The sequence below is a fragment of the Zonotrichia albicollis genome, chromosome 4, assembly GCF_047830755.1.
Source record: "Zonotrichia albicollis isolate bZonAlb1 chromosome 4, bZonAlb1.hap1, whole genome shotgun sequence".
NCBI classification, from domain to species: Eukaryota; Metazoa; Chordata; class Aves; order Passeriformes; family Passerellidae; genus Zonotrichia; species Zonotrichia albicollis.
Window position 1 is genome coordinate 26,586,863 of NC_133822.1, and position 25,332 is coordinate 26,612,194.

General features: G+C 46.7%; 1 protein-coding gene across 4 annotated transcripts in view; it reads right to left on the minus strand.

Moving 5' to 3' along the window:
- Window positions 1-22,984: 22,984 nt before the first annotated feature.
- Window positions 22,985-25,332, minus strand: part of PACSIN2 (protein kinase C and casein kinase substrate in neurons 2) — a 55,496-nt gene continuing 53,148 nt past the window's right edge. For all 4 annotated transcript variants that reach the window (XM_074539221.1, XM_074539222.1, XM_074539219.1 and 1 more), the window contains one exon: window positions 22,985-25,152. In XM_074539221.1, the coding sequence (XP_074395322.1) occupies window positions 25,040-25,152 (113 nt within the window). In that variant the 3' untranslated portion in view covers window positions 22,985-25,039. The remainder of the gene's footprint in view (window positions 25,153-25,332) is intronic.

The following is a 25,332-nucleotide window of genomic DNA, read 5'->3' on the forward strand; positions in this document are numbered from 1 at the left end:
GTCCGTATCTCTCTCTCGGTTTCTTGCCTGTGTCTTCTTCCTTTTCCCTGTCCTTCTCCCAGTTTTTGTACAGCCTCCACGAGTGTAGCTTTGGTGATGCTTCTACTCTCTTCTGCAGTTTGCACTCACCAGCACCCAACCTTTATTCCACACTCTCCCCATTTAGTCCATCATTTTTCCCCAGATGGATGCCTGAACTGGAGCATCGGGGACATGGCCTTCTCCATTTCCTCCACAGGCAAGGAAATAACGTGTTTGTGTACACACAAAGTTTTTCCTTACTTCTCTGTATACCTGAACACTCAAGGGCACGGTCCTGTTTATTTTTTCCTTTATCTGCCCTCCTGATCTCCATTTCTCAATAATTCCTCGACAGTTCTTGCAGCTAAAGAGAAGGTCTTTGGAGAGCATCCTTTGCTGAACATGCCTGAGACAGCAAAGCCAGCTGCTATTACAGTTCTCACTGCATCCCTCTGTATGCATAAGAGACAAAAAATATTTTTTATCCCAATGCTGTGTTCATTACATTACTTGGAGAATATGTCACTCTGTTTCCTTTTTCATTTTTCAGGATGAAAATTTCTAAGAAGGTGCTCATTGGAATCAATTTCAAGAGGATAGTTTAATTATGTTATGGAAAATGTGTAATCAAGACACTGATGTGCACTTGATACATCAAATTTATTTTCAGTGAAGTTGTTAGTTGATTTTTTCTTCCTCAAGTTAATTTTAGAGTTTACTGAAAAACCCATTCAACAAAAAAAACCCTACAGTATACAAGCTGTGAAATATACTGTGACAGAAAATTGGCAATGTTTTCCCCTGGATTTGTTATTTTAATATGGAAAAAAAATATATAGGGTAATCTTATTTTTCCTTTTCTAGCTTCCCATTTATAATACATTTCCTCTGCTTTAGTATTCAAAGTCGTTTCAAGAATTATATTGGAAGCAATCAATCCACCAATTTAGGTAACAAAAACTTTTGCATGGGCTAAGTAATTTCTGCCTCTCTACATTCTCTGAGTATTTCCCATCAACTTGTTGTAAATTACTTTTTCATAGAACTTAGAGCAATACAGAATCACAGATTGGTCGAGATTGGCTTGTCCTTCATGTGTCTGGAAATCCAGGATTAGGTGCTCCCCATGGATCTAGGTGAGGCTGACTTCCTTCCTAAGTAAACTGGAAGCTCAGACCCCTCAAGTGTAGGGAGAATTACATATTTCTTAATTAGATGATCACAATGAGCTGGTTTGCCTCCTCACTTGGTGTGCAATTATTCAACACATCATGTAGCCCTCAGACTGGATGCAGAATTATTCATTCCCTTCTTTCTCCAGAATCCTATGGGGATTAAACCAACCCCAGTGCATTTGGAGTGCTGAGAACTGGCAAAAGCATCCCATAAGATTTCTGGATCCTGTAGGTACAGTTTATTTGGTGATTTATGGATATTAATAACTTTTTTCTATTTATAAGGTGTCTCTTCATGGGCCTCAGACTCAGCTGAGAAATCTGAGGTGAAAAAACAGGATTATGAAGGTTTTACATGGTAGGGGATATGCAAGGTGCCTGCAGGTCTGGAGCAGGACACACGGATCCCATAAGGTAATGGAAAGACAGATTGAACTACCAGATTCTGCAATTACAAAATGTAATGTTGATCAAAACATAAACATTTTGCAGATACAAATCAATTTCTGTAATTGTATTTCTTGGGGAAAACAAACTAACAAAAAACCCTTTCAATAAAGAAGAAAGGTGCTGTTTCAACAATTGCAAAAACTGACATTTAGCACAGCATTACCAAATTTTTTTCAAATCATATACAAATATTTGTATATATATGTGTAATGTACATATAATATACTAATAAAAAATAATGCTGAATTCTTTCAAATTCTTTTTCTTATCCTTTACAGTATAGTATGTAATACATATTAATTTTATATTGTCAAGAGCTGCTTCTCAAAGAACATCTCAAATATTGGAATGGAGGCAGTTTTACAAAACCTAGTGAACTGTTTAAAGGTTGTTTTTTTTTTTTTTTTTAAGACTTTCATTAAGGGGGAAAACCCCAAACCTGACACTGATTTTATTGGGAAGTATTGTGAATTCTTTAATCTAAAAAGAATCAAAATGGTTTCTAGATTAAGTATCTGCAGGGTCCAGCAGTCAAATGCAAAAGGCTGCTCCACCAAGCTGAATGCTTCAGAGTAAGGCATAAGGCGTAGGTAAAGGATAAAAAAAAAACATTTCCCATGAAAGCCGTGGGAGGTGATGTGGGACAAGGTAACAAAGTTACTGGCAGAGGAGCTGACAGTTACTGTCACTGTTCCTTGATTTCCATCTGAGAAACACCAAGGCGAGCCTGGGAAATAAAACTTCCAGTGGACAATTTGTGAGAGAAGTCTGTGAAATGAGATCACACTAGTGGAGCATTTGAAGTGAAATAAATTAACAAAATACTTCAAAATTTGTCAAAGGATCCATTTGGATATGTTGAGTGGGTGTATATGGTGATCTACATACATCTGCTCCATTGTGAGAAATGAAGAACAATTCATCCCAAAATAACCCAGAGTGTAGCCTGGGTTATTGTTGGATTGAATTCACTCTAGACACAAAGGATGTGTTTCAAACTTGAGGTACCCAAGAATGATTGTTCATAAACAATTTTTGATCCTTCCACATGGAAGAATTTAAAGGACTGCCACAAGGATTTGTGTGTTGCAAAACACAGGAAAAGCCTCTGAGTAAATTAATGCTGAGTAGCTGGCTGGCTGTGATATATGAAAAACCTAATTCCAGGCCAGAGCTGAAAGATATGAAATTGGAAAAGAAAGGTGATGATGATGATGATGATCCTGTTCCCTGCCTGCTGCTTTGTGTCCCTGCTCCTGCCAAGGCTCCTGGTGTCATCTGAGGGGTTAAGGTGACATAAGGCAAGTGCACAGGAGGTTGTTCTAGCAGAGTGCGAGGTATATTTGGAAGGACATGATGAAGACAATTAGCTTTCCGGAGCGCTGAATTGTGTGGTGAGAATCACACTGGCTTGCTCCCGGACCTTTGTTTATTTACCATTTTAAAGAGACTGGATGCCAGCCAGCTGCTGGCACTGTGAGGAGGCAAAGGAACGGGATGAATGTGTTTGCAAAGGGCTTTGCAAATGGTAATTTAGGGGACAGTCACAGACAAGCGTAGTACCTAAATTTCACCTCAGAAATCCCTTCCGCAGCCTCTTACACCGACCGCAAACCACATCTTTACCAACGACTCGAACAGCACAGAGACCACACATAGAGGAGCCCTGAACGTGCGGCTGCACTGTAGAACAAACACGGAGACTGGCAGAGCCCCCTCACCTCCCTGCTGGCTTAGGGCAGACGAGGCGAGCTGCGAGCAGCCACCACAGATCCGCGGGGAGCCTCGGGGGGCGCTGGGCAGCTGCACGTCAGAGCCAGGCAGGGGCTCGGCGTGAGCAGCTCAGCCCAGAACCGCACACGCTGCCTTCGCCCCCCAGCACCTCTCTTGGAAATGGCCTTTCCCTTGAATTTCATGTTTTTTTCTGAAGCCATTGCTGGGCTGTGCAAATCCTTTCCAAAGTGACGGTGTGTGTGTCACTACGGGAGGCGCAGGAAGGGGCAGGGCCAGGATGGACACTAGAGCCAGGTCGGCATCGCAGTGCGGTCGGCGTCAGGCAGCCGAGCAGCCACCTTTGTAAGAAGCGAGGGCCTTAGTGGTACCATACCAAAGATGGCGGCCCAGCCGGAAGCGGCCTCTGCCAGCACCCAAGATGGTGACGAAGGGATGCGGGTACGTGACGCCACACCAAAGATGGCATCTCACTTAGCAGTTACTTCCGCCAGTGCCAAAGATGGCGGAACAACCCCGGTGATCATGTGATGCCGCACTAAAGATCGAAAGTGACTTCTGCCAGTATCCAATATGGTGGCACGAACAGGAAGTCACGTGATGCGACACCAAAGAGGGCGTCTTAACAAGAAGTGACTTCTGCCAGCGCCCAAGGCAGCGGACTGCACCGGAAGTCAAGTGACGTCACACAGAAGATGGCTTACGGCACTGGGCTTATTTGACCTTCCAAAGATGGCGGTATTCTGCGCATGCGCTTTGGGTAAGGGGCGGGGATGGCGTCCTAGAAGGAGAGCTCGCCTCTCCAAAATGTGTGTTCGATTGCCTGAACCCCACCCCGCGCTTCCACAGCGATTTTCCGCGGCGTTTCCCGGTGTGAGAACATAGGCTGTGGGCCAGCGGCGTGCGGGGCCAGCGGCGTGTGGGGACACGGGCGGTGGGACGCGGGCTGCGGGGACACGGGCTCTGTGGGGGCAGCGGTGTGTGGGGACACGGGCTGCGGGGACACGGGCGGCGGGGACACGGGCTCTGTGGGGACACGGGCCGCGGGCCAGTAGCGCCGGGAGCAGGCAGCAGGACGCAGCTCCTCTCTCGCAGCAGGTGCGAGGCGGCGGCCGGAGCCGGAGGCAGGGAATGCCAGGCAGGGATTGCCAGGCAGGGCCAGCAGGGAGAATTCCCGCTGCCAGCCGCTCCCTGGGAGTGCTGGGCAGACTCGGGCTGGGGAGCTGGGAGGTGTGGGGGGTGTTCATTCCCCGCGAGCTGCTGAAATGGCAGCTGGCAGCAGCCTCGTGTGTCTGTGTGGAACCAACCATAGCGCTGGCAGCCGGGTGAGAGCTGGGAAATGAACATCAGCGGGCGGAAACAAGCCACAGAAATGGGTTAAAAGGGGATGGACTTCTCCCAAGCATCTAAAAATAAAAATCATTTTGCTTTTGCTTTAGGAATTCAACACTGGAGTGACTCCCGAGGTGTTGGCATTTGTTTTAATGTAGTTTTGGTGAGGTGCTGCCTCCGTGCCTTTCTCAGAGCTGCTGTTGGCTCAGCAGTGCCCCGGTGTCCCTGGGAGCTGCAGGTCTGTTCTCCCAGCCCAGTGGTACACCGGAGACAGCTCATGCTGTTCCCAAGGGGGATTTCTGCCTGCAGGGACAGTTCTGGAGCCATTGGAGCCCTGGTGAGAAGGGAGGGCTGGCAGTGACAGGTTTGGGATGCTCTTCCTGGGGCACGCACGTCCCTCCCTCCCAGGCAGGCCCTGGGCTTGGATTCTTTGGCTGGCACTTGCCAAGCACTGGAAGGGCCTTGGCTGTGCAGGGAACAAAACATTTAAAGGGAAAGCAAAGCTGGGGATGTTCTGGTTTCAGAAAGAGACTGCAGGAAGATCCTTTTGGAAGGAACAGTGAACTTTTCCAGCTGTGCCAAAACGAGCCAGTAGGATGTGAAGGTGTGGGACAGTCTGGAAGGTTCCTTGTGCCCAAAGGACCATGGCAAGAGCAGCACTAAAAAAAGTCTTGGGAGTGCCTTTTGGTGGCCTGTTGAGCTTGGAAGAGATATTGAATGTGGAATTGCAGGGAAGCTGCCCTTGCTGCAGTGGTTGGAGGGAGAAGCAGTGGCAGCTGTTTGCTGGCAGCTGTTTGCCCACCTTCCCCTCAGTCCTCTGGAGCTCCAGGGCACCACACCACCTTTGCTTTTCCAAGGGTTTTTTTGCTGAAGGGTTTCTAAATGAGGCCGTGGGCTTTGCCACAGTTGGATTTTATTTCTGCTTGAGGAAGTGCCTCATTGTAGGGTCTGTGATTTCCCAGTCCCCATGCCAGGTTCACTGCAGTAGAAGCAGGCACATAAAGCCCAGGGCCTGGACTGGGATGCTCCAGGCTCCTGCCAAGCACAGGAATTATTGCTTGGTGTTGATTCTCCAGTCCTGAGTGCTCAGGCCTTGTTTTGACCTGCTCAGCCATAAATGTCATTGCAGGAGGAGCAGAACATCCCACAGCTCCTGTGGATCACTTGTTGCACTGACTTTGTGCTGCAGCCTGAGCTGTGGGGCCTGAATTGCCTCCAGGCAGCCAGGATTGTTCCCGAATGCCGCCCTCTGACTCCATAGGGTTGTTTTCCTCCAAGCCCAGGGGCTGTTTCAGTGGTGCTGTGTGCTCCTCTTGCCTTTGCCTGCTGTGAGCAGCTTTGTGCTGCAGCTCAGTGAAATCCAGTTCAGTGTTTATGGTGTGGGATTTTTGTGTGTGATAAAAGTCCCTGTCAATTCCCTCTGGAATGGCTGCATCCCTGGACTGTGACTAACTCAGTTCTCTGCTGCTCTCAGGAGAGGATGGAGCTGAGGGTCCTGAGCAAAAATGATCCATCAAAGCCAGGGCAGTGCTCACAGCCTGGATCTGTCCCTGCTTTCAGAGTTCCCGTGACTGAGGAGCAGAAACAAGGAAAACAGGCTCTGTTTCTTTGCTCTCTCCATCTCAGTCCTCACAACTTCCCCCATGTGCTCCATGTTCTGGACAGCTGCCACCCCTTCCTTACAAATAAAGGGCAAAGGCTCCAGAGGGGGCTCTAGGAAGTGCCAATCCCTGATTGTGTCTCCGTGTAGTTCTCCTGCCTGGAGAGACCTCCATGGCCTGGGGTTTGTCTAGGAAAGTGATCTTATTAAATTTGTCAAAAACTGATGTTTGTAGACATCAGTTTCTGATGGGAAACATAATTTTACTTTTGCCTTTTCCAAGTTATTTCCAGGTGCTGCAGAGGATGAGCATTTGTGTGCTCAAACTGAGCCAGGAGTCTGTGACTTCCACAAGGGACTTAATTTTCTTTTCTTCCTCTCTTTTAAGACAGGAAAAATCACCAGTTGCCCCAGCAATGCTGAAAGGTTTGGTGTTTGAGCAGCCAAACCCAGCACCTTCTGACCCTGCTGGGGTCCTGTTCCTGCCCATGCTGTGGGGTGGCTCAGAGGGACACAGGGTTCCTCTTCTCCTCCATGCTGGGTTTAACTCCCTAGGGCTCACTGAGGCTGGGAATTGCATCCAGAGCATGTTGAGGCTCCTGGTGCTTGGGACTGTGGTGTTTGGTGTGCAGAAAGCATCCCAGGCTGACTTGGGATGTGCATTGCCACAGTTTCTTGGAGTGGGAAAAGGCCAGGAGGGTGCTGGGAAGAGCTTTCTCCCAAGCCTGAGCATCCTCAAAACACCTCAGGGATGTTTTTTAAATGTTTTTTGTCTCTCGTTTCCCAGCCCAGGGCTAAGCTGGAGAAAAGGTGGAGAGTGGCAAGCAGGAGTCCCATGTTTGGATCCACCCTTGGATTCCAGTTCCTCCTGGGGGTTCTGTGCTGCCCAAAGTGTAAAGAAAGGAGTCTGGGTGCTTTGCTCTGCCCCAAAGCATGTTTTGCTAACAAAATAGTAACCCTTAAAAGCAACAGTCTATTGCATATTCATATATCTCATACATAATTCAAACATTCCTTTCAAACTAAGGGTGCTTCTGCTTAATGTCAGCTTCCCCCCTCACCTTGTAAATCAGTCATCTGGGTCCCTCGAAGTCTGGGCTATCCCGATAAGGAGGCAATAATTCTTCTCTTGGAATCTTGGTGTCTTGTTACTCTTATCTCTATGTGAAAAATTTTTTTATTATCTTACCCATTCATTGAGCTAGTTACAAAAAGTATCTTACATCATATAGTTTCTATTTTAATATTATGCTATAGCCTAAAAACTGTATTTACCGCACTACTTGAAAAATATTAATACAGCATAACTTTGGAACATAACATATATAAGTATTCATTTTAATATTTGCGACGAGCCAATCATATAATAAGCATATTTCACCCCCACCCGCCTTTCCCTTCCGCTCCCGCTTCCCTGCTCACCCCCACTCCCCTCTCTATCACTCGTCACCCGCCCCACATCTCCTCTCTCCCCATCCTTCCCTCTCCCTCCTTCCCGCAGCCGCGGGGCTCGGGGTACTGGAGAACAAAGCCCAGGGAGCCGGAGCCCGGCACCCCCTGCCCTCGCTGGAGTCCCCACACGGGGCCGGACCCGCTCGGGGTCCGCAGTGCTGTTCCCCCAGCGCCGGCACTCGGGCTCCCACACATCACACGGGGGGCACCGGGATCCCCCAACCCCGGGACCCCTCCGGAGCGGGGCTGCGGCGGGACCGGCGGTCGGAGCGCTGAGATGGGGCCGGCACCGGGATCCGGACCCCGAGATCTGGGTCCGGGTCCTGCCGGTGTCTGCTGGGGGTCCCGGGCGAAGCCGCTTCTCCTCGGCGGGTGGGGTGCGGGATTTGGGATTTGGGCTGGGCTGAGCACCGGGCTCGCCGCGGGCGGGAGGAGCCGCTCCGGGACGGGCGCTGGGGCCGAGCCTGGACTGCGGCCCGTGTGGGACCGGGGCCCCGCCAGGGCTCGGTCCGGCTCCAGCCGCTCATCCGACACCTGCCGGGTGAGACTCTATGCTCTCCCTCCTCTCTCCCACTTTCTCCGTGGCTCGCACTCCCCGATGGAAAAACCCGCGGGTTTAAAAAGCCGGTGGAAACTGCTCTTTATTTCCGGAGCACAGGAGATTCTGGATTGGAAAGAGCCACGAGGATCATCAAGTCAAACGGTGATAAGTGATTCATCCATGTGGGGATTGAATTCAGAAACTTGGCCCTGTCAGCACCCTGCTCCAAGCACCTGAGCCAGTCTCAGGCTCATGAGGAATGTCCTGCCTGGGATGGGGATGGCTGCTGCCAGCAAGGGAACTCCTATGCAAATGTAGCTCCTTCTTTCCTGCTAATGCTGCTTTACACACCAGCCCCTAGACTGGCTCTAGAGCAGAACTGGCTGGTACCTGACATGACAGCACAAAAGTCTTCCAGTAACCCTGGCTTCCTGCCCTTTCCAGCATTTACCCAACAGCTGTAAAGGTGCTCATTCCATGTCCCTTTCCAGGGAGAAATGAGCAGGACAAGTCCATGGCCAAAGTTCTTCTGGAGAGTGTCAGGACTGGTCCCAGCTGCAGAGGGGCCTTTCCTGCAGGTGAGTGTTCTCAGCCCAAAATCACTGCAGGTGCTCAGGCTGGGGCCGCTTTCCTGGCCCAGAGCTGCATGGAGGCCTTGGTGACCCCCACGCCCTGCCAGGAACGTTCCCTGGTGTTTGCTCAGTGTGTCCCAGCTGGCTGGAATGCGGGGCAGGAGGAGGCTGGGGCTCCAGGAGGGGAACCAGCCCCTCCTGTCCTCGGTACGTGCAGGGGAGGAGCTGTGCCTCAGTGTCCTGCCCGTGCCACGCACACACCCTGGGATGGGCACTGGGATGTGGATAAAGGGCTGCCCACGGCTCCTCGGCCAGGGGCTGCTCTGACAGGCACCTGGAGATGCTTCAGCCCAGACAGAGCCCCTGACACCCCAGAATTACCCCGAGGAGCAGCTGGCATTCCCTGGGAATGTCGGCACGGGGCTCACACAGCAATTCCCGGTGCCGACCTCCCAGAGCTCCCGCACACCCCAGGTATGTCCCAGCCCCCAAACCCCTTCCCTTCCAGCCTGGGGACATCATCCATCAGCAGTGTTAAAGTCAAGGGAATCTTCCCTCCCAGAAATGAAACCCCAAGCAATGCCCTTGGAGATGCCTTAAAATAAAAGGTCAGAGTCGGATTAAGTTTTGTTTGCATGAAGTCTGGAGTTTTTCAGGGAGCCAGCTGGAACCACAGAACTGATGGGAAGCTTTCATCTCGGAGTCTCTAGCTGGTCAGAGTGACCCCGAGATGTGTTAGAAAGTCTCTTTTCCTATCCCAATGCTCGAAGAAGGAGTCAGAGCTCTTCATTTCTCGGTCTCAAGGTTGTTCATTGTATCTTATCTATAAAATTCTTTCTCCTGTCCTGCCGAGGTCTGCTCAGCAGGACAGTCCAGGCACTCTGCCTGCCCCCGGGCCGATGTTATGTCTTTATACTAAAAACTGCATGTACAATGTTTACAGTTACTTTCCAATACCTATCACCTATGTTAGACAGTGAGCTTCTACTCTAAACCAATCTGCAAATGCCAACATCACAGCAGAAGATGGAGGCCAAGAAGAAGAAGGAGGAAGGTTGGACATGGCCAGATTCCTCCATCTTGCCCCCTGAACCCCCATTCTAAAAACACCAAAATCTACTTTTTCCCCCCCGTGATAAATTCACTATCATTCTACTTAAACTTTCGTGGCTGGTAATTCTTCATATAAGGTTGGTAATTGTTTTTTCCAAGGGCTAAATCAAAGGCACAGGGCTCTTGGACTCTGTGCCAAGGTGTCTGAGCCTCCTGATAGGGTCTCGGGTCCTCCAGGGCAGCCAGAGGAATTTCCTGGGTTGCCACACTTTCCCACTGAAGGTGTGCTGAAAGCAGGGATGTGCATCCCTTTCCTGAGGGAAAATAAATTGCAGAGGCACTGCTGAAACTGTGAAATGGGCTCAGCTTCTGCAGGGAGAGATGTCCTCTCCTGGGCACAGGAGCTGCCTCAGCACGGGCAGGGAGTGCTCCTGGCCACTGCCTTCTCCTGCCTTAAAATATCAGCTGGAGCCTGACCTCAGGGGGATGAAATCAGCTGAATTCCAGGGAACTCTGCCAAGTGTCCCCCAGGGACATCAGTGGGGCTGGGGGATGAGGATTATAAATAGCAAGTTCTATGGAATATAAACCTGTCCTTGTCCTGGTCTCAATGAGCTTCCCTGGAACCTCTGCTGGTTCCTGCCACAGCTGGTGTTGAAGTGGCAGCTCTGCATGGGAATGTCCACACTCCACAAGGCACTGTCAGGTTATTCCAGCAGGAATTCAGCAGGGAATCTGGGACTGTGGATATAATTCATGTGAAGTAGCAAAGCTGATACCGAACCCCAAATCTGGGCACCACACAGAGAACAATCTTTGTGCTGCCCTGTCAGTTAAAGTTTGCCTCAAAAATATTCATTCTTTCACCTGCAAGTTAACTCTGATTTTATGGCCAAAAAGTCCATTTTCTCCCCAATGTATTACTGAGATTTTTTTTAAACCAAAAAACACACAGGTTCTGTCTTATCTGCAAAATCTTTGTGTGTCCCCTACAAATTATGTCAGATTTTTTTCTCTAAAATACTTCTCACCCTTACACATTATTGCCCAAATTTTCCCATGTCCACTACTTATCAACTTATTTTACCTCAAAATGTTTCTTCTTTCACCTAGAGATTACCTAAAGGTTTACCCCCAATTTTCCCTTTTCTGTCCACTACAAATTAACTCATTTTTCCCTTGAGATGTTAATTCTCTGCCCTACAGATTACTGCAAGTTTTACCCCAAATATTTTCCCTCTCTGTCCACTACTAGTTGTTGCCTGTTCACCTCAAAATATTAATTCTCCATCCTGGAGAAAATATCACTTTCTACACCCAAAATTTTCATTGTGTGTCCACAAGTGATTACCTCTGTTTTCATTCTCTTCCCTGGGGATTATTTCACATTTCCCCTCCAGATTTTCCCTGTCTGTCCACTTCTGCTTCCCTCATTTTTTACAAGCAAGTATTTATTCTCTACTCTGGACATTACCTCACTATTTCCCCCCAGTATTTTCCCTACCTGCCCAATTCTGTTTACCTCCTTTTTACCTCAAAATATGCATTCTTTGCTCCACAGGGTAACTCAGATTTTATGTATTTTTAATATCCATTTTGTACATTATACACTAACTAGATTTTAAAACCAAACCCACACAAGTTATGTCTGCCTTATCCCCAAGATGTTCATTCTGCCCCCTACACATCACATCAGAGTTTTTCTTAAAAACATTTATTGTTCTGACATATTATCTCAGGGTTTGCCTGCCACCTGCATGTCCACTCCCAATCATCTCCTTTTTACCTCAATATGTCCATTCTCTGCCCTACAGATTTTCCCAAGTTTTACCCCCCAAAATTTCCTTGCCTGTGCCCAGTGCCTGCCTCAGTTTATCATTGTTCACTCTCTCCCCAGAGGTTTACTCAAGTTTTCTAAAGAAAAATTTTCTTTACCTATCTACAACATATTACCTCATTTTTAACTAAAAATATTCATTGTCAAAATTTAGATTATTTCAAACTTAGCCCCCAAAATTCCCCTGCCTATCCACTATGGATTCCCTCAGTTTTACTTCCATACTGATTTTCTACCATGTAGCTTTTCTCAGTATTTACTCCCCCAATTTTCCATCTGCCTGGTACTGATGACCTCATTTTTACCTCAACATGATCATTCTCTGCCCTACAGATAATTTCTTATTATTTTTACCCCCCAAAATTTCCCTACCTGCCCATAAGTGATTCCCTCATGCTACCTTACTCTGTTTGTGCTCTCACCTGGAGATCATCCCAGTTTTAACCCCCAAATTTTTCTTACACACCCACTACTCATGACCTCATTTTTGCCTCAAAGTGTTTGTTCTCTGCTCTAGAGATTTTAGTCCAAAATTTTCCCCACCTGTGCACTTCTGAGTATCTCATTTCTACCCCAAAATATTCATTCTGTCCCCTACAGATTACATCAAGTTTTACCCCCAAAATTTTCCTTCCTGTAAAATATTGACTCCTTCTCTTCCCTAAACATCACCTCAGCTTTTCCTCAAAATTATCCCCATATTTAGTCCCTGTAGATGACCTCAGGTCTTCCCCAAACTCTGCCATGGATTACCTCCATTTTGTCTCCAAAGTGTCCCTCTGTTCCCCTCAGTGCCCTGGTGACACCAGGGAGGTCCCTTTGCCTTTCTCCTGCCCCTCTCCAGCCCGAGGTCGCTCCTCTGCTTCTTCTCTCTGCCCTTGTTCCACACAGAGGGGCACAAAAGGGGAAAGGTTTCAGAAAAAATTTCTACTATTAATTAATAATTATTTCCAGTTCCCCAGTGAGAAGAACATGAACTCACAGCCATCAAGGCCTGGCAGTTCCCTGCAGTGAGAGCTCAGCACATGCCCACAGAGACAAGTCCAGACTCCTTTCCAGGGAGGAAAGGAAGGAAGGAAGGAAGGAAGGAAGGAAGTGTCGGAAGGAAGGAAGTGTCGGAAGGAAGGAAGTGTCGGAAGGAAGTGTCGGAAGGAAGGAAGGAAGGAAGGAAGGAAGGAAGGAAGGAAGGAAGGAAGGAAGGAAGGAAGGAAGGAAGGAAGGAAGGAAGGAAGGAAGGAAGTGTCGGAAGGAAGGAAGGAAGGAAGGAAGTGTCGGAAGGAAGGAAGGAAGTGTCGGAAGGAAGTGTAGGAAGGAAGTGTCGGAAGGAAGGAAGGAAGGAAGGAAGTGTCGGAAGGAAGGAAGGAAGGAAGGAAGTGTCGGAAGGAAGGAAGGAAGTGTCGGAAGGAAGGAAGGAAGTGTCGGAAGGAAGGAAGTGTCGGAAGGAAGGAAGGAAGGAAGGAAGGAAGGAAGGAAGGAAGGAAGGAAGGAAGGAAGGAAGGAAGGAAGGAAGGAAGGAAGTGTCGGAAGGAAGGAAGGAAGGAAGGAAGTGTCGGAAGGAAGGAAGGAAGTGTCGGAAGGAAGTGTCGGAAGGAAGGAAGGAAGGAAGGAAGTGTCGGAAGGAAGGAAGGAAGTGTCGGAAGGAAGTGTCGGAAGGAAGTGTCGGAAGGAAGGAAGGAAGTGTCGGAAGGAAGTGTCGGAAGGAAGTGTCGGAAGGAAGTGTCGGAAGGAAGTGTCGGAAGGAAGTGTCGGAAGGAAGTGTCGGAAGGAAGGAAGGAAGGAAGGAAGGAAGGAAGGAAGGAAGGAAGAAAGAAAGAAAGAAAGAAAGAAAGAAAGAAAGAAAGAAAGAAAGAAAGAAAGAAAGAAAGAAAGAAAGAAAGAAAGAAAGAAAGAAAGAAAGAAAGAAAGAAAGAAAGAAAGAAAAGGGTGATTTATTCTGTTTCAAAGTTATTTCAAGTTCTCAAACACAGACCAGTCTTTGCTCTTGATTTTGGCTGGGTGAATCCTGAGCAGTGGGCACCAGTCATGTTAGTCATTATGATGTGAGTGATGCTTTCTGGGGGAACTCTGCTGATTTCCAAAGTTTGCTTCCTGCCCCATGCCTGTTTTGCATAGGAGAAAACCCCTTCCAGGAAGGGATTTTGCTATTCCCATCTGCCCAGGCTGTTCCATGAGGAGGTTGCCAGGCTGGGGCAGCACAGGCAGATGCAGCTCTCAACACTCTCTGCTCCAAACACAACTCTGGGCTCCTGCAAGCAGCTTCTGCCACGAGGTTTTCTCCAGAAGAAATCAAGGAATTGCTCATGGTGGGGTGTAGATGAAGTTGTCACAAAGGGAAGTAAGGGATAAATATTCCTGTAAGAGCCCTTGGATCTGCTGGGCTGAATTGGGAAGGGGACATTCATTCCCTGCATTGCAAATGCACAACAACCTCACACACCAAGCACAGACTGTCAGGTGGGGTCTGACAGCACCACTCTGACCAACCTCCTCGTCCTTCTCCCTTCCAGTGACTTCTGCCTTCAAACTGAAGCTGACAAGCCCAAAAGCTCTGTGTGGCCACCCAGGAACAAAAGGATCCTCCCAGGGATGAGGCACATTCCCAGCAAACACTCCCAACATGGCACAGAGGCACCTCTGGAGCTTGTGTTGGGGCTGGCAAGGGCTGCAGGAGGGCACAGCCCCCAGCTGGGGTGGCAGTGACAGCAGCAAATTCCCATGGTTTGATGGCACCACAGGGAGACAAAGGCCAGCAATGCACACAGGAGCTGCAGGTTTAATTCTGCTCCCTGTGCTGCCACATCCCAGCAGGAAGTCTCCAGCAGGGACAGAAAATCCCAGGATGCACAAAATGCAGCATCTGTGATCCTGCTGAAACTCAGTGTGTGGGGCCAAACCTCTCCAGATAAGCACTGCCCTACCCTGGATCAGTCGCAGACACTGCCCCAGTCCTCACCTCCCACTGCTCCCGGGGCTGCCACCACATTCCTGACAAGGAGCCCCTTTGGACTCTGTGTCCCAGGTTTTGGGGGCTGCAGGGAGCAGGGCAAGGACAGCCTGAAACCAGGGCAGATCCCTCCCATTTGGGACACTCTGGGGACAAATGGGGACTCACCCCACACCACAGGCAGGACTGGGCCCCCCAGTACTGGCCAGCTGTTCTGGAGCCTGTTGGGTTTGGCTGCTCAAACACCAAAGTTCTTGGCAAAGATGGGATGAGTTAAGTCTTTTTCCTGTCCTGAAAGAGAAGAGAAAATGGAAATTAAGTCCACTGTGAAAAGCAAAGGCTCCTGGCTTTCCCACTTCTCTTCTGTTTGCTCACTATAGGGTTTAATTCATAAAAAATGAGAGGTGGCACCAAATAAAAGTGCCCTTTTCCAATATTTTTTCCCTACATTTTTCATACACAAAAAGGATTCCCATTTTTTCTTATTGCATTCTTAGCCTAATTTTAACAGAACCATTTTCATTCCAGGCCCTGTTTGTGAGTTATTCCATGCTTTGCCATTGGACTTGGGACAAAGGAGTGGGAGGATCTGTTCCACATGGGTGTCATCCAATGCTCAGCTCAGCTCCAGTGCTTTCCTTGGGAAAGGATGTACTGGAATAAAACCAATGATCCTGTCTCACATGGTACCTGCCCTGGGAGGCCACCACTGTTCTGTTCCTGGCAGAAGGGACCTGCTGGCAGCTGTGGTTCAAGACTTGGCTGTGTGGCAGCAACATGGAAGGGCTGCACTTGGAGCCTTCTGTCCTTTCCTGTTCTGGGAGCAGGAGCATTGGTGTGTGCAGGTGGGTTTGCCCAGAAACTGTGTGCAAGAGGAGAGGACATTTGTCAAGCCCAACCATGATAAAGGTCCTTCTCATATCAACAGCAAAATCAAAGATTTTGAGGAATGATTGATTTTTTAATGAATGAATGAATGAATGAATGAATGAATGAATGATTTTTGCCTGACTCAATACCCATCTGACCCTTTACAGGACACTGATAGTTGTAATATTACCTGCAGTTTCCTGGAGCCATGAAACAGCCAATACCTGCAGGGTGTTATTCCCTGACAGCACATTTGGAGAGAAACAGATTGCAGGATACTCTTGTCCAAGCAAGAAGTTTCTTTCCTTCTCCCAGAGAGCTTTGAGGTTTTTCTTGAAGTCATTCTGCTAATCTTGGCTGCAGGTAAGGCCACAAAAATGTAATGTACTCTCAAGATGCATTTTGTCCCCTTTTATATAGACCTGTTTAAAATGAAACATTGGGAAGGTTCTGGGGGTCTGTTTTCCAAACAAAAGCTTTCCTTCAAAATAAATGCACAAACAAACAAACAAACAAACTCAAAATTACTTGTTTTCAAAAGACTGAAATGCAATACTTAAGGGCTGCCTTTTCAGAATTATCTTCTCATTTCTTTGTCCATTATTTCTTCCCAGTTATGGTCTGAGCTTACTATTCCACAAGTGTTATGTTTCTCAGTTAATTATGTTTCTCAGTTAATTCATCCCCAAAGCCATCTCTGAGGGTCCCTTGCCAAAACTTGTAGTTCTTGAGTGAATATAGGGTTCACCAAAGGTATTTACTCCAGGGCCAAGGAAGAAGCCATTCAGTCAGAGCCAGTAGATGGCACTAAAGGATAGGGAATAAGGAAAAAAATCCAACCTGTAATTGGCAAACGGCCGGTGGGTTCTCCTTTCACTGCAGAGACTTCCCCGTGCTGGTGCCATGCCCTGTTTCCATGCCCACAGGAATGGTTTCTTGGAGAGCCCTTTTTGCTTTGTCTCATGCCTGTTTCCCTGGGTGCTTTGGGCACGCAGGAAACACCAGCACTTCTGCCCCGTAAATTCATATTTTCACTCTTTGACCCCACAAAGATTCCCCAAGGAGGAGTAGCAGGCACAGCACCCAATCCACAGGCAGGATCACACACCTGTGTGAGGTGAACTCCTCAGCAGCAGCTGCTGGGGGTGGTCCAGAAGCTGCACCACAGCTGATGGAGAAAGGGAAGAGTGCAATGAGCACAGCCAGCTGAGGAACTGAGCGCCTACTCATCCCCAGTAATCTCTGGGCAGCATTTGGATTAATAAATTGAATTTTACAGAGAAAAATCGTCCTGGGACCTTGAGCCAGTGTGGTGGTCAAAGCCCAACCTGTACACTTTGATACAAAGCCAAACCTTGGGGAGCAGAACTCTCTGATCCACCTTTCACCTCATAAATGCCCTCTGATTATCCCATGTACCATCATGCTCCAGCTATGGCACAGATCATAGTTTTATAAAGTGCAAGGAAAATTATCAAAATTATTATATAATGAACAGAGAATCAACATAGTTACTGCAATTAAAATACATTAGAAGTCTAAATATATCCTGTTGATCATTTTCCTCTCCTTTTCACAATCATCACCACTTGAGTGCCTCAGAAAAATTTGCAGGGGAAAGTCAACACGTTCCACTCTCTGCTTAGAGCTGAGCTAATTTCAAACTCATATAAAATCACTCAATTTTCTTTTAGGGCTGAGAAATTGTAACTAGGCCAATCAAAAAGCTCTTGAATGGCAGGGGAAGTCTCCGTGATGGCAGCTCTTTAAGCCCCTCACTGACAACCATCACTCACACAGTTCTGTGCCCCTCCCAGCCTCAGTAAAAATCGATTATCTGCTGCCCAGGTGATGTCTGACCTGCACTTTGCATTGTGCCTGTTTAAAACATGAATTGCAGTGTCTAAAGCAGGAATGCACTGGCATACCCAGACAGGTATTTAATACCAGCAGTGTCTTGTCTCCTGCCACCAGGCTCTGTTTGCTCTCTGCTGGGGAGGTGGCTTTGTTTGCCAGGTGCTTTCTGAAGTTTGGGGATCAGCAGGGCTCTGGAGGAGTGTTAAATATGAATACCAGGCTAAGGTGTGCATTACAGGAGATCCTTGTGGGGCTGGGCTCGAGGTTTGCATGTGAACTGGAGGTGACAGTGCAGGAGCAGGGGCTGTGGCTGAATGGCAAACCCTGCCCTGAAGGTTGTGTAAGTGCCTGGACAGCTGCAGGGAAATATCAAAGCCATTGGGTTTTGGCCTCCATTTCTGTACATTTATGTTTGTGTTATGTACAGACAGAGCCATTCAAGCCGTCTCTGCAGGCCAAGTCGGTTTTGTGGTCCCACCATAAGGTGCAAGGGCCTTATGGACTCATTCCTGACTTGGGAAGAGCAATGAGGAGGGCAAGGAGCAGAGATGGAATGGAAAGGTGGAAGAGGGAGCCCAGCAGGTCTGTGTTTCCCCGTCTTGCTGTCCCTGAGGAGGACGGCATCTGCTTCCCTCTGGCACAATCCTCCAGGAGGTGGCTCCCAAGCTCTCCCTCAAGTACAGAGCAGCAAACCTGGACTTCCCATTCTGCAGCAGGGCCAGGGGCCTTGGCTCTTGCTGCTCAGGTGCACACAGGAAATGTCTTGTTAGCATATCAATATTGGAAAATGCTTCATTTTCTTATGAGCTTTAGTGAATAATAAGAATTTTAAAAGCACATTTCCTTATGAGCACTTTAGTGTTTATCTGCCCTAAAGATGTGGCTGGTGAGGTGGAAAGGAAAAGAAAAACCAAACCCAAACCCACCTGAAAGCAAAGCACTTTCAGACAGTGGAAAGCATTTTCAGAGTTGTACTTGTGTGTTCTGGTCCTGTGACCAATTTTCCCACCTCATCTCAGAGTCCAAAACTCTCATCTACCGTTAAAGCAGAGTTGTGCCTGATTCAGCAGCTTGGAGCAGTGCCTGCCCTCAGGGGGGTGGGTGGCAGTGCCACAGGGCCACAGGTCACTCTTGGCACTGTGCAGGACAGGACTGTAACCTGCTCTCCAGGAGTACTCTGAGGCAAATCACCTCTCAAGGCTTTTCCTACCACGTGCAAAAGATAAACAACCAAAAATTATGAACTCTCAAAAAGGTTACAAGCCCACCTCACCATTCAGGAATGAACACAATCATTAAGCTAGGCAAGGAATTTTTTAACATGCCACAAGAGAGGGGACAGTTGGTACTAAATCTAATTAGCAGAATTATTTAATTCAGCAATTTAGATACCACATAATCACTTAAGCTTGCAGTATGCAACTAAAATGTATCTTTACTAAAATTTTAAAATAATAAATTGACAATCCGTATCAAAATTTGGATGGAATGTGTAACTGAGGCGAGATTATCTCAGTTCTTCAAAGTGCCATTTGGGGAACTTACCATCAACTTAAATGCACATGGTATATTGTATTTACTTAAATGTGTCTTACCCTTAAAGATGCTTAACAAGTCAAAAGAAATATTCTCTGAAGTTGGTGATGTGAGCTATATTGTCTGTAACATGAACAATACAGAATTAATTCCTTCATGTGAGAGTTGTGAGATCAAAGCTGCTGATGTTTCTGACTCTCCTTCCTCTCTGCAGCCCAGCAAGGCTTCCCTGCAGTGCAATGGAGTTCTCTGTGCCTGAGCTGGTTCTGTCCCACTGACCCCCTGGCAGTGGCAGCACACAATGTGCTGAGGTGGCTTTGGTGATAGCAGCACTAAATTCCCGAGTGAAATCTGCTGTGACAAGAGATAGACCTGCCTGAGCAACCACAGGTACCAACCCAGCTTGGAGAGTCCTGCATGGGGGTGAGTTCAGTGCAGGGGAACTGTCTGAGGCTCTCCATCCTCAGGCTTTCCACCCTCACCAGGTGTGGGAGACACTTTCTAATTCTTTTCTGATACCAATACAGAAAAAGCATCACAGTGGCCTTACAGTGGCCTTACCTGGTCTCTTCAGTGCCACTGAATTTCATGAGTTTGCAAAATATCTTCTCTGTGGTGGGCTCTTTCCTTGTTACACCTTCTACCCAATTGCAAGCACAAGTTTTGGGTTCCCCTCCCCTCCACAGGCTGGGCCATCCAGCTGTCTAAGTAACCAGTTCCAAAGCTTTGGCCCCAGTCTCCACTCTGCAGCACCTTCCTTGCCAGGAGATGAGTTCTGGACAAGATGGAATAAAAGCATCTCTGTCTGTGAACTGGAAGGAGCTCAGCAGGTCCTGCAGTCACAGAGCAGCCTCCAGGCTGTGGAAGACAGGTAACATAGAGAATGGAGAACATGAAGGAAGGGATGAGCTGGTCCATCTCCAGCAAGGAAAAGGCAGTATTTACAATTCACTGGCTCCTCTGCACATTGAGTAAATAGAAAAAAAGCCCAAAGTAAATCCAAACAACCAAACCACAAAAAACTCCCAAACCGGACAACTTACCTTCAAGGGTGGCTGTGGATTAGGTACTGAGTGTTCTCTTATTTGGTGAGCAGTGCAGATTCTTACTCAGACCCAGTAGCAGACCAGCACTGTGAGCATCACTGGCTCCCCTGGCCTGATACCGTTTATGTCCTAAACTCTCAGCAGAGTTTCATCTTGACAAAATCAATCCAAGGCCCACAGATTCCTTCCCAGGTACTATCCATGGTGTGTTGTGCTGTCATTTCCCTTGCCATGAGAATGAACACCAATTTGTTCAAGACATTTTGGAAATACCCCCCATATCCTATTCTCCCCCAAATGGTGAATGTCCAGCCCCAGGGGAGAAGCAAACTGATCTAAAGGAAGCCAACAGAATAAACCCTCGAAAGTGATGAATTTTTCTAGGGAATAGAGGTGGGTGTCTCATTCTTCAGCAAGTTTGTGATTTGAAGGGAGCGCAGAAAGAGGGACGGCACAGAGAGAGAGCAGCTGCAGTGGTGGGAAAGCTGCCCACAAGAGCTACTTTGCCAATTGTACCTCAGTGTGGCAATACCACATCTTGCTGGTGGTTTCCAAGAATGGCCAGAAGACATATTTGTATTCCCAGAGCACAAGGGAACACTTTAATAATTGCTTCCATGCCAGCTGGTCTGACAAACAGATACATGGAGGAGCACTGTTAAGTGTGTATGCTCACAAATACTCACCTGGCAAGTGCAGCCTGCCCTGCATTAGGAGCCCTCTAATCACGTGTAAATGGGAGCAACTCACTGCCAGAGTGTGATGGGGGGTGCTGGTTTGCAAATCGGAAGCCAAGGGCTCTGAATTCACACTAACCCAGAGCACAGCTCCAATCTGATACCAAGAGGAGTCGGTTTCATGATGGGGACAGTCACATACTGGAGCAGTTTGCCCACAGCAGCTGTGCACACTCTCTCCTGGGTTGTCAGCAATATTCAGCAACCTGTCCCAAGTTCAGTGCTGAGCCAGAGATGGGACTGAAGACATTTGGAAGCCCTTCCTCCCTGACTGATCCTGTGCTAATCCCCTTTTCTGCACAGCTATTCAGAAATGGAGGGGCTCTTCCTGTATTATTTGGGCTTTTTTTGGGCACAAGGACTCCTCCATGAGCTGATGAAGCACAGAAAAAGTAACCTTCTCCTACTCTCACCTATCCAACTGCCACAGCAAGGCTTGGGCTCCTGCAGCTGGCCAGACAGCCCTGCCAGGGCATAGAAATACAAGGGAGAACCACTTGGGATGATCTCCTGAGAAGAGTCTGTTCTTTGGCTGATTTGGTAACCAGGAATTGGCACTTGCATCTGCCTGGAGTTGAGTGCCATTACAGCTTCAGTGAACAGCTACTTTCTCAAAGGTCCAAAACATTTGCTGCTATTTCCAATACTCAAAGCTTTTAGTTCTGTAAAATTCTATCAGTGCTGTTTCCCAGTTACTCTCAAGCCTCCCTCCTTGTTTGGTTTCCCCTCATGGTGCTGCTGAGAAATGGTGGGATATAGGTACAGTCCCAGGCCATGCCAGCTACATCTTCACTGCTTTTCAGAGCCAAAGGGTCCCTTAGGTAAGTACAAATTCTGCCTGTTGCTCCTTGATGCTCAGTCACACAGAGCAAAGTTTTTCCCTGCTCACAGCCATGCTGTAAATATGTTGCCTCATGACAACTGCAGTTCAGCAGGTTTCAGGCCTGCGCTCTGCAAATGGTGACCTCAAAGGGACAGCCGCCACAGATGTGTCACTGCAGTATAAATAATTCATACAGAAAAAGCCTTCCCTAGAAGAGAAAGATGAAGCATTCAAATGTTTCTCCCAGCACATGGAAATGAAGTTTAAGATCTACATTAAAAACCAATTGATGAAAACAGTTCAATTTTTTTATTTAGTACTAATGCAGTGTTTGTCCTGATAATATCATGAAGCATAACGACTTCAAACAGGTGAGGTTTCATGGAGCTCTCCTCTCTGGGAAGGGTCTACATCCTAACACCATGCCCAGTGCAAAGCCAACTCTTGCTATTTACTGGGATTTAAAAGAGACTCACAAAGCCCCAGCTGCATGCAGCACCCCACTGCAAAACCCACCTGCTTATGCCATGTTTTATCTCTGCCAGGGCAGTCAGATTCCAGTGTTCTGTCTATCACCACTGTGCTTTACAAGTGATCTGGTCTTTTACCTTGCAGGCTTGGAGATTTCACGTGTCAAGATGATCTAGCTGAGGTAACAAGTAACAAGATAACAAAGAACTTGGATGTTCAAAGAGTTCTTGCTAATGTCCTTCACAGAAGCTGAAGTAAACTGCTATGAACTAAATGAACATTTAATCACTTACTGACTACAGTAATAAAGTGGGAGGATACCTGTGTGTCCTCCAGAGGGATTCCTGAATGGACTTGTAGATTTAATAAACCTTAAGTAGAAGGGTGGCAGTTGATTATTTATTGATTACTTAGTAAGTGACTCAGGATGACAGAAGTGTGAAACACCTGCAAAACTCCCTTACCGAGTTCTGACAGGTGTCCTTGCCCTCAGGGACAGCTCTCTGCCCACCAGGGCCCCCAGGCCCTTCTCCTCAGAGCTGCTCTCCAGCAGGTGACCCCCGGCCTGTCCTGGTGCCCGGGGTTATTCCTGCCCAGTGCAGGACCCTGCATTTCCTTTTCTGCATTTCAGACGGCTCCTCTGCCCATCTCTCCACCCTGCTGAGGCCCTTGGGAAGGGCTGTGCAGCCCCAGGGGGACTGGCTGCTCCTCCCAGCTCTGTGCCACCACTGAGCCATCCCAAGGCACTGAGGAATATATTGAACAGCTAATCCTGGGGACACCACTGGTGCCAGGCCTCCAAACAGACCCTGTGCCAGTGCTCGTGCTCCTCTGGGATCTGCTGCCCAGCAGGTGTTGATGCAGGAGATGACAGAAAACCTTCAGCCAGCTGTCACAAACAGCATGACATTAATCACTGCCAGTCAACAAGAAAACTCAAAGGCAGAAAATATTCAGATACTTTATTTAAGAAGAAATAAAAAGCTCAGCTGCTCACCCACACTATCTGAGGCTTGACAACATCACAGAAAGCAGCATCACAGTGGACTCTGTTACCCATAAAAGACAGTTTTCTCTTCTTCCATGAAGATTTTGCTGGAATGTTTTGCCAAGAATTCCTGTGCATGGCACCTCCCTTTTTTGTAAATGGCACAATGTCACCCATGTCACACTCCTGCTTGTGGCTCTTTTACACAATGCAGGTTTTGCAACTATGAATTGCAATGAAATGCACAGATTATTTGTGCTTTGACACACATTGAAATAGTAAAAGGTGCATTCTGTGTATTTAAGAGATTAACAGACTTTATTGTTTTCTAAAATATTTTACAACACAGAGACCCAAACCAGTAATTCCTGACAATTTTAGCAACTGTCCTGTGGCTGAACAAATATGTTGGTAAGTTTTTGTTGACAGACATATACATACATCCACTTTCTAAGCTTGCACATTTGGATTCACTGAAAATAATGACTAAATATATCTATAAGCTCAAAAATGATAGGGTCCAAGATTACCAACAGTGTTTTATAGTTACCTCAAAAAAGATCTGTTAACTTCATTACAGTGTAGCTTCCTAACATGGCATATCTACTTACCTGATACTTAGCTTTAACACAGATCTGCTGTAGTTTTACAACCCAGTTTTCAATGTCACAAGTGAGTATTTGACACAACTACAGCTGGCCAAGTTGTAACTGCAAACAAATGTAGATTTTACAGTGTTCTGCTACAATAATCCATGTTTGGACTAAAGCTAGTTTATACTTTGACTCATTAATTTATCCACAAATACTGATTTTGAGTATATTAGTGTATTTACTGTATTTCTGAAAAATCTTATCACAGAATACTTTGTCTATGGTACAGTAATGAATATGGCAGGAAAGCAGATTTAAATATACCTATAATTTAAACTCTTAAAATAGTCTAAATCTTATTGACACCAAAAGGCTTGATAACTAATAGCCATGCTCTTCATATTTTGGAATATCAAATTATATGTACATATACACAACATAGATAGGCTATTAATAAAAGCATTTAGTCTATTTTACAGTCTTCTCTGTTCAAGATAATCAGCCTTCACAGATTTAACATTTCAAATCACCCAAAAATCATTAGCAGTTAAAAGGAGATTTTTTTTCCCTGCAAACATGTGCTGGAAATAGCCACTCTTCTGCGGCTTATGCATAATTCATATTTCTCTTGAATGCCACTTAAGATCTAGATGGAAAACTCTTAGTTCAAGTGTCAACCCACATAAAGAACATTTGTAATAGAATTCCAACCCATGACACCTGCAGGTATCTCTGCTACAAATAACCTTCTGTAACAGATATTTATTAAACACAGAATTTTGTTTTACAACTCCATTTACAACTTCAAGCCATGCTGACAACACAGAAAGATTACTACAACATGGAAAAAGCTTTCATTCAGTCAAGTGGTAACTAAATCTATGTCATAATTTAAGTATTAATTGATAAAGCATAAAAAAGGTGCTTAACTACATAGCATTTAAATAAAAAAATACTGCATCTTTCAGACATTATTATAGTTAATTCTTTATTTGTTCTTATCAATCTTTAAAATTCAAGTTGCAAGTTACTGAAAGGTCACTTAAAATAACTGATTAAACAAAAGTGAGCGTAAGCCACATACCTGGGGTAGGATGAGGCATAAGCATAGAAAATGCAAAAATGTTTAGGATCCACAATAACAGACCATGTGGGAAGAAAAAGTTTAAAAAGTATTTTTCCTATCATACTATTTTTTCAGCCTTACTCCTTTCCTTTGCATTGGGTACAAGGTGTGAGAACAAAGTCAAGCTTTTGTCTTTCATTCAGCCTTATTTGGGTATCAAGCTCCCATATTTCATTAAAATATTTACACTCTATACATCCATTCAGTTTCCTCTCACTTCACCTAAATACACTGTACAGGCCTACAGAGCTCTTGTGACACTTCTGTGTTTATTTTGTCCTTTGTCACTGGATTGGTTCCACATAGTTTGCTGGGTATAAACCAACTTGTCCATTGTCCAGGCGTCCTTTGCACCAGCCCTGCTCATCCTCATTCTCTATTTTGGTCAACTCATCCCCTGAAGAAAAGAAGGAACATTTTCCCAGACTCAGTGAAAGTCAAATAAATGTTTCATTAGGCTTACTGTCTTAAGGTTTTAAGGGAAACATGGAAGAAAATGCTACAAAGATTAAACAGCTCAGAATTTGCTTGCTAACTTCCAGATTATCCATTCATGAATGTCTGAACTATAAGATAA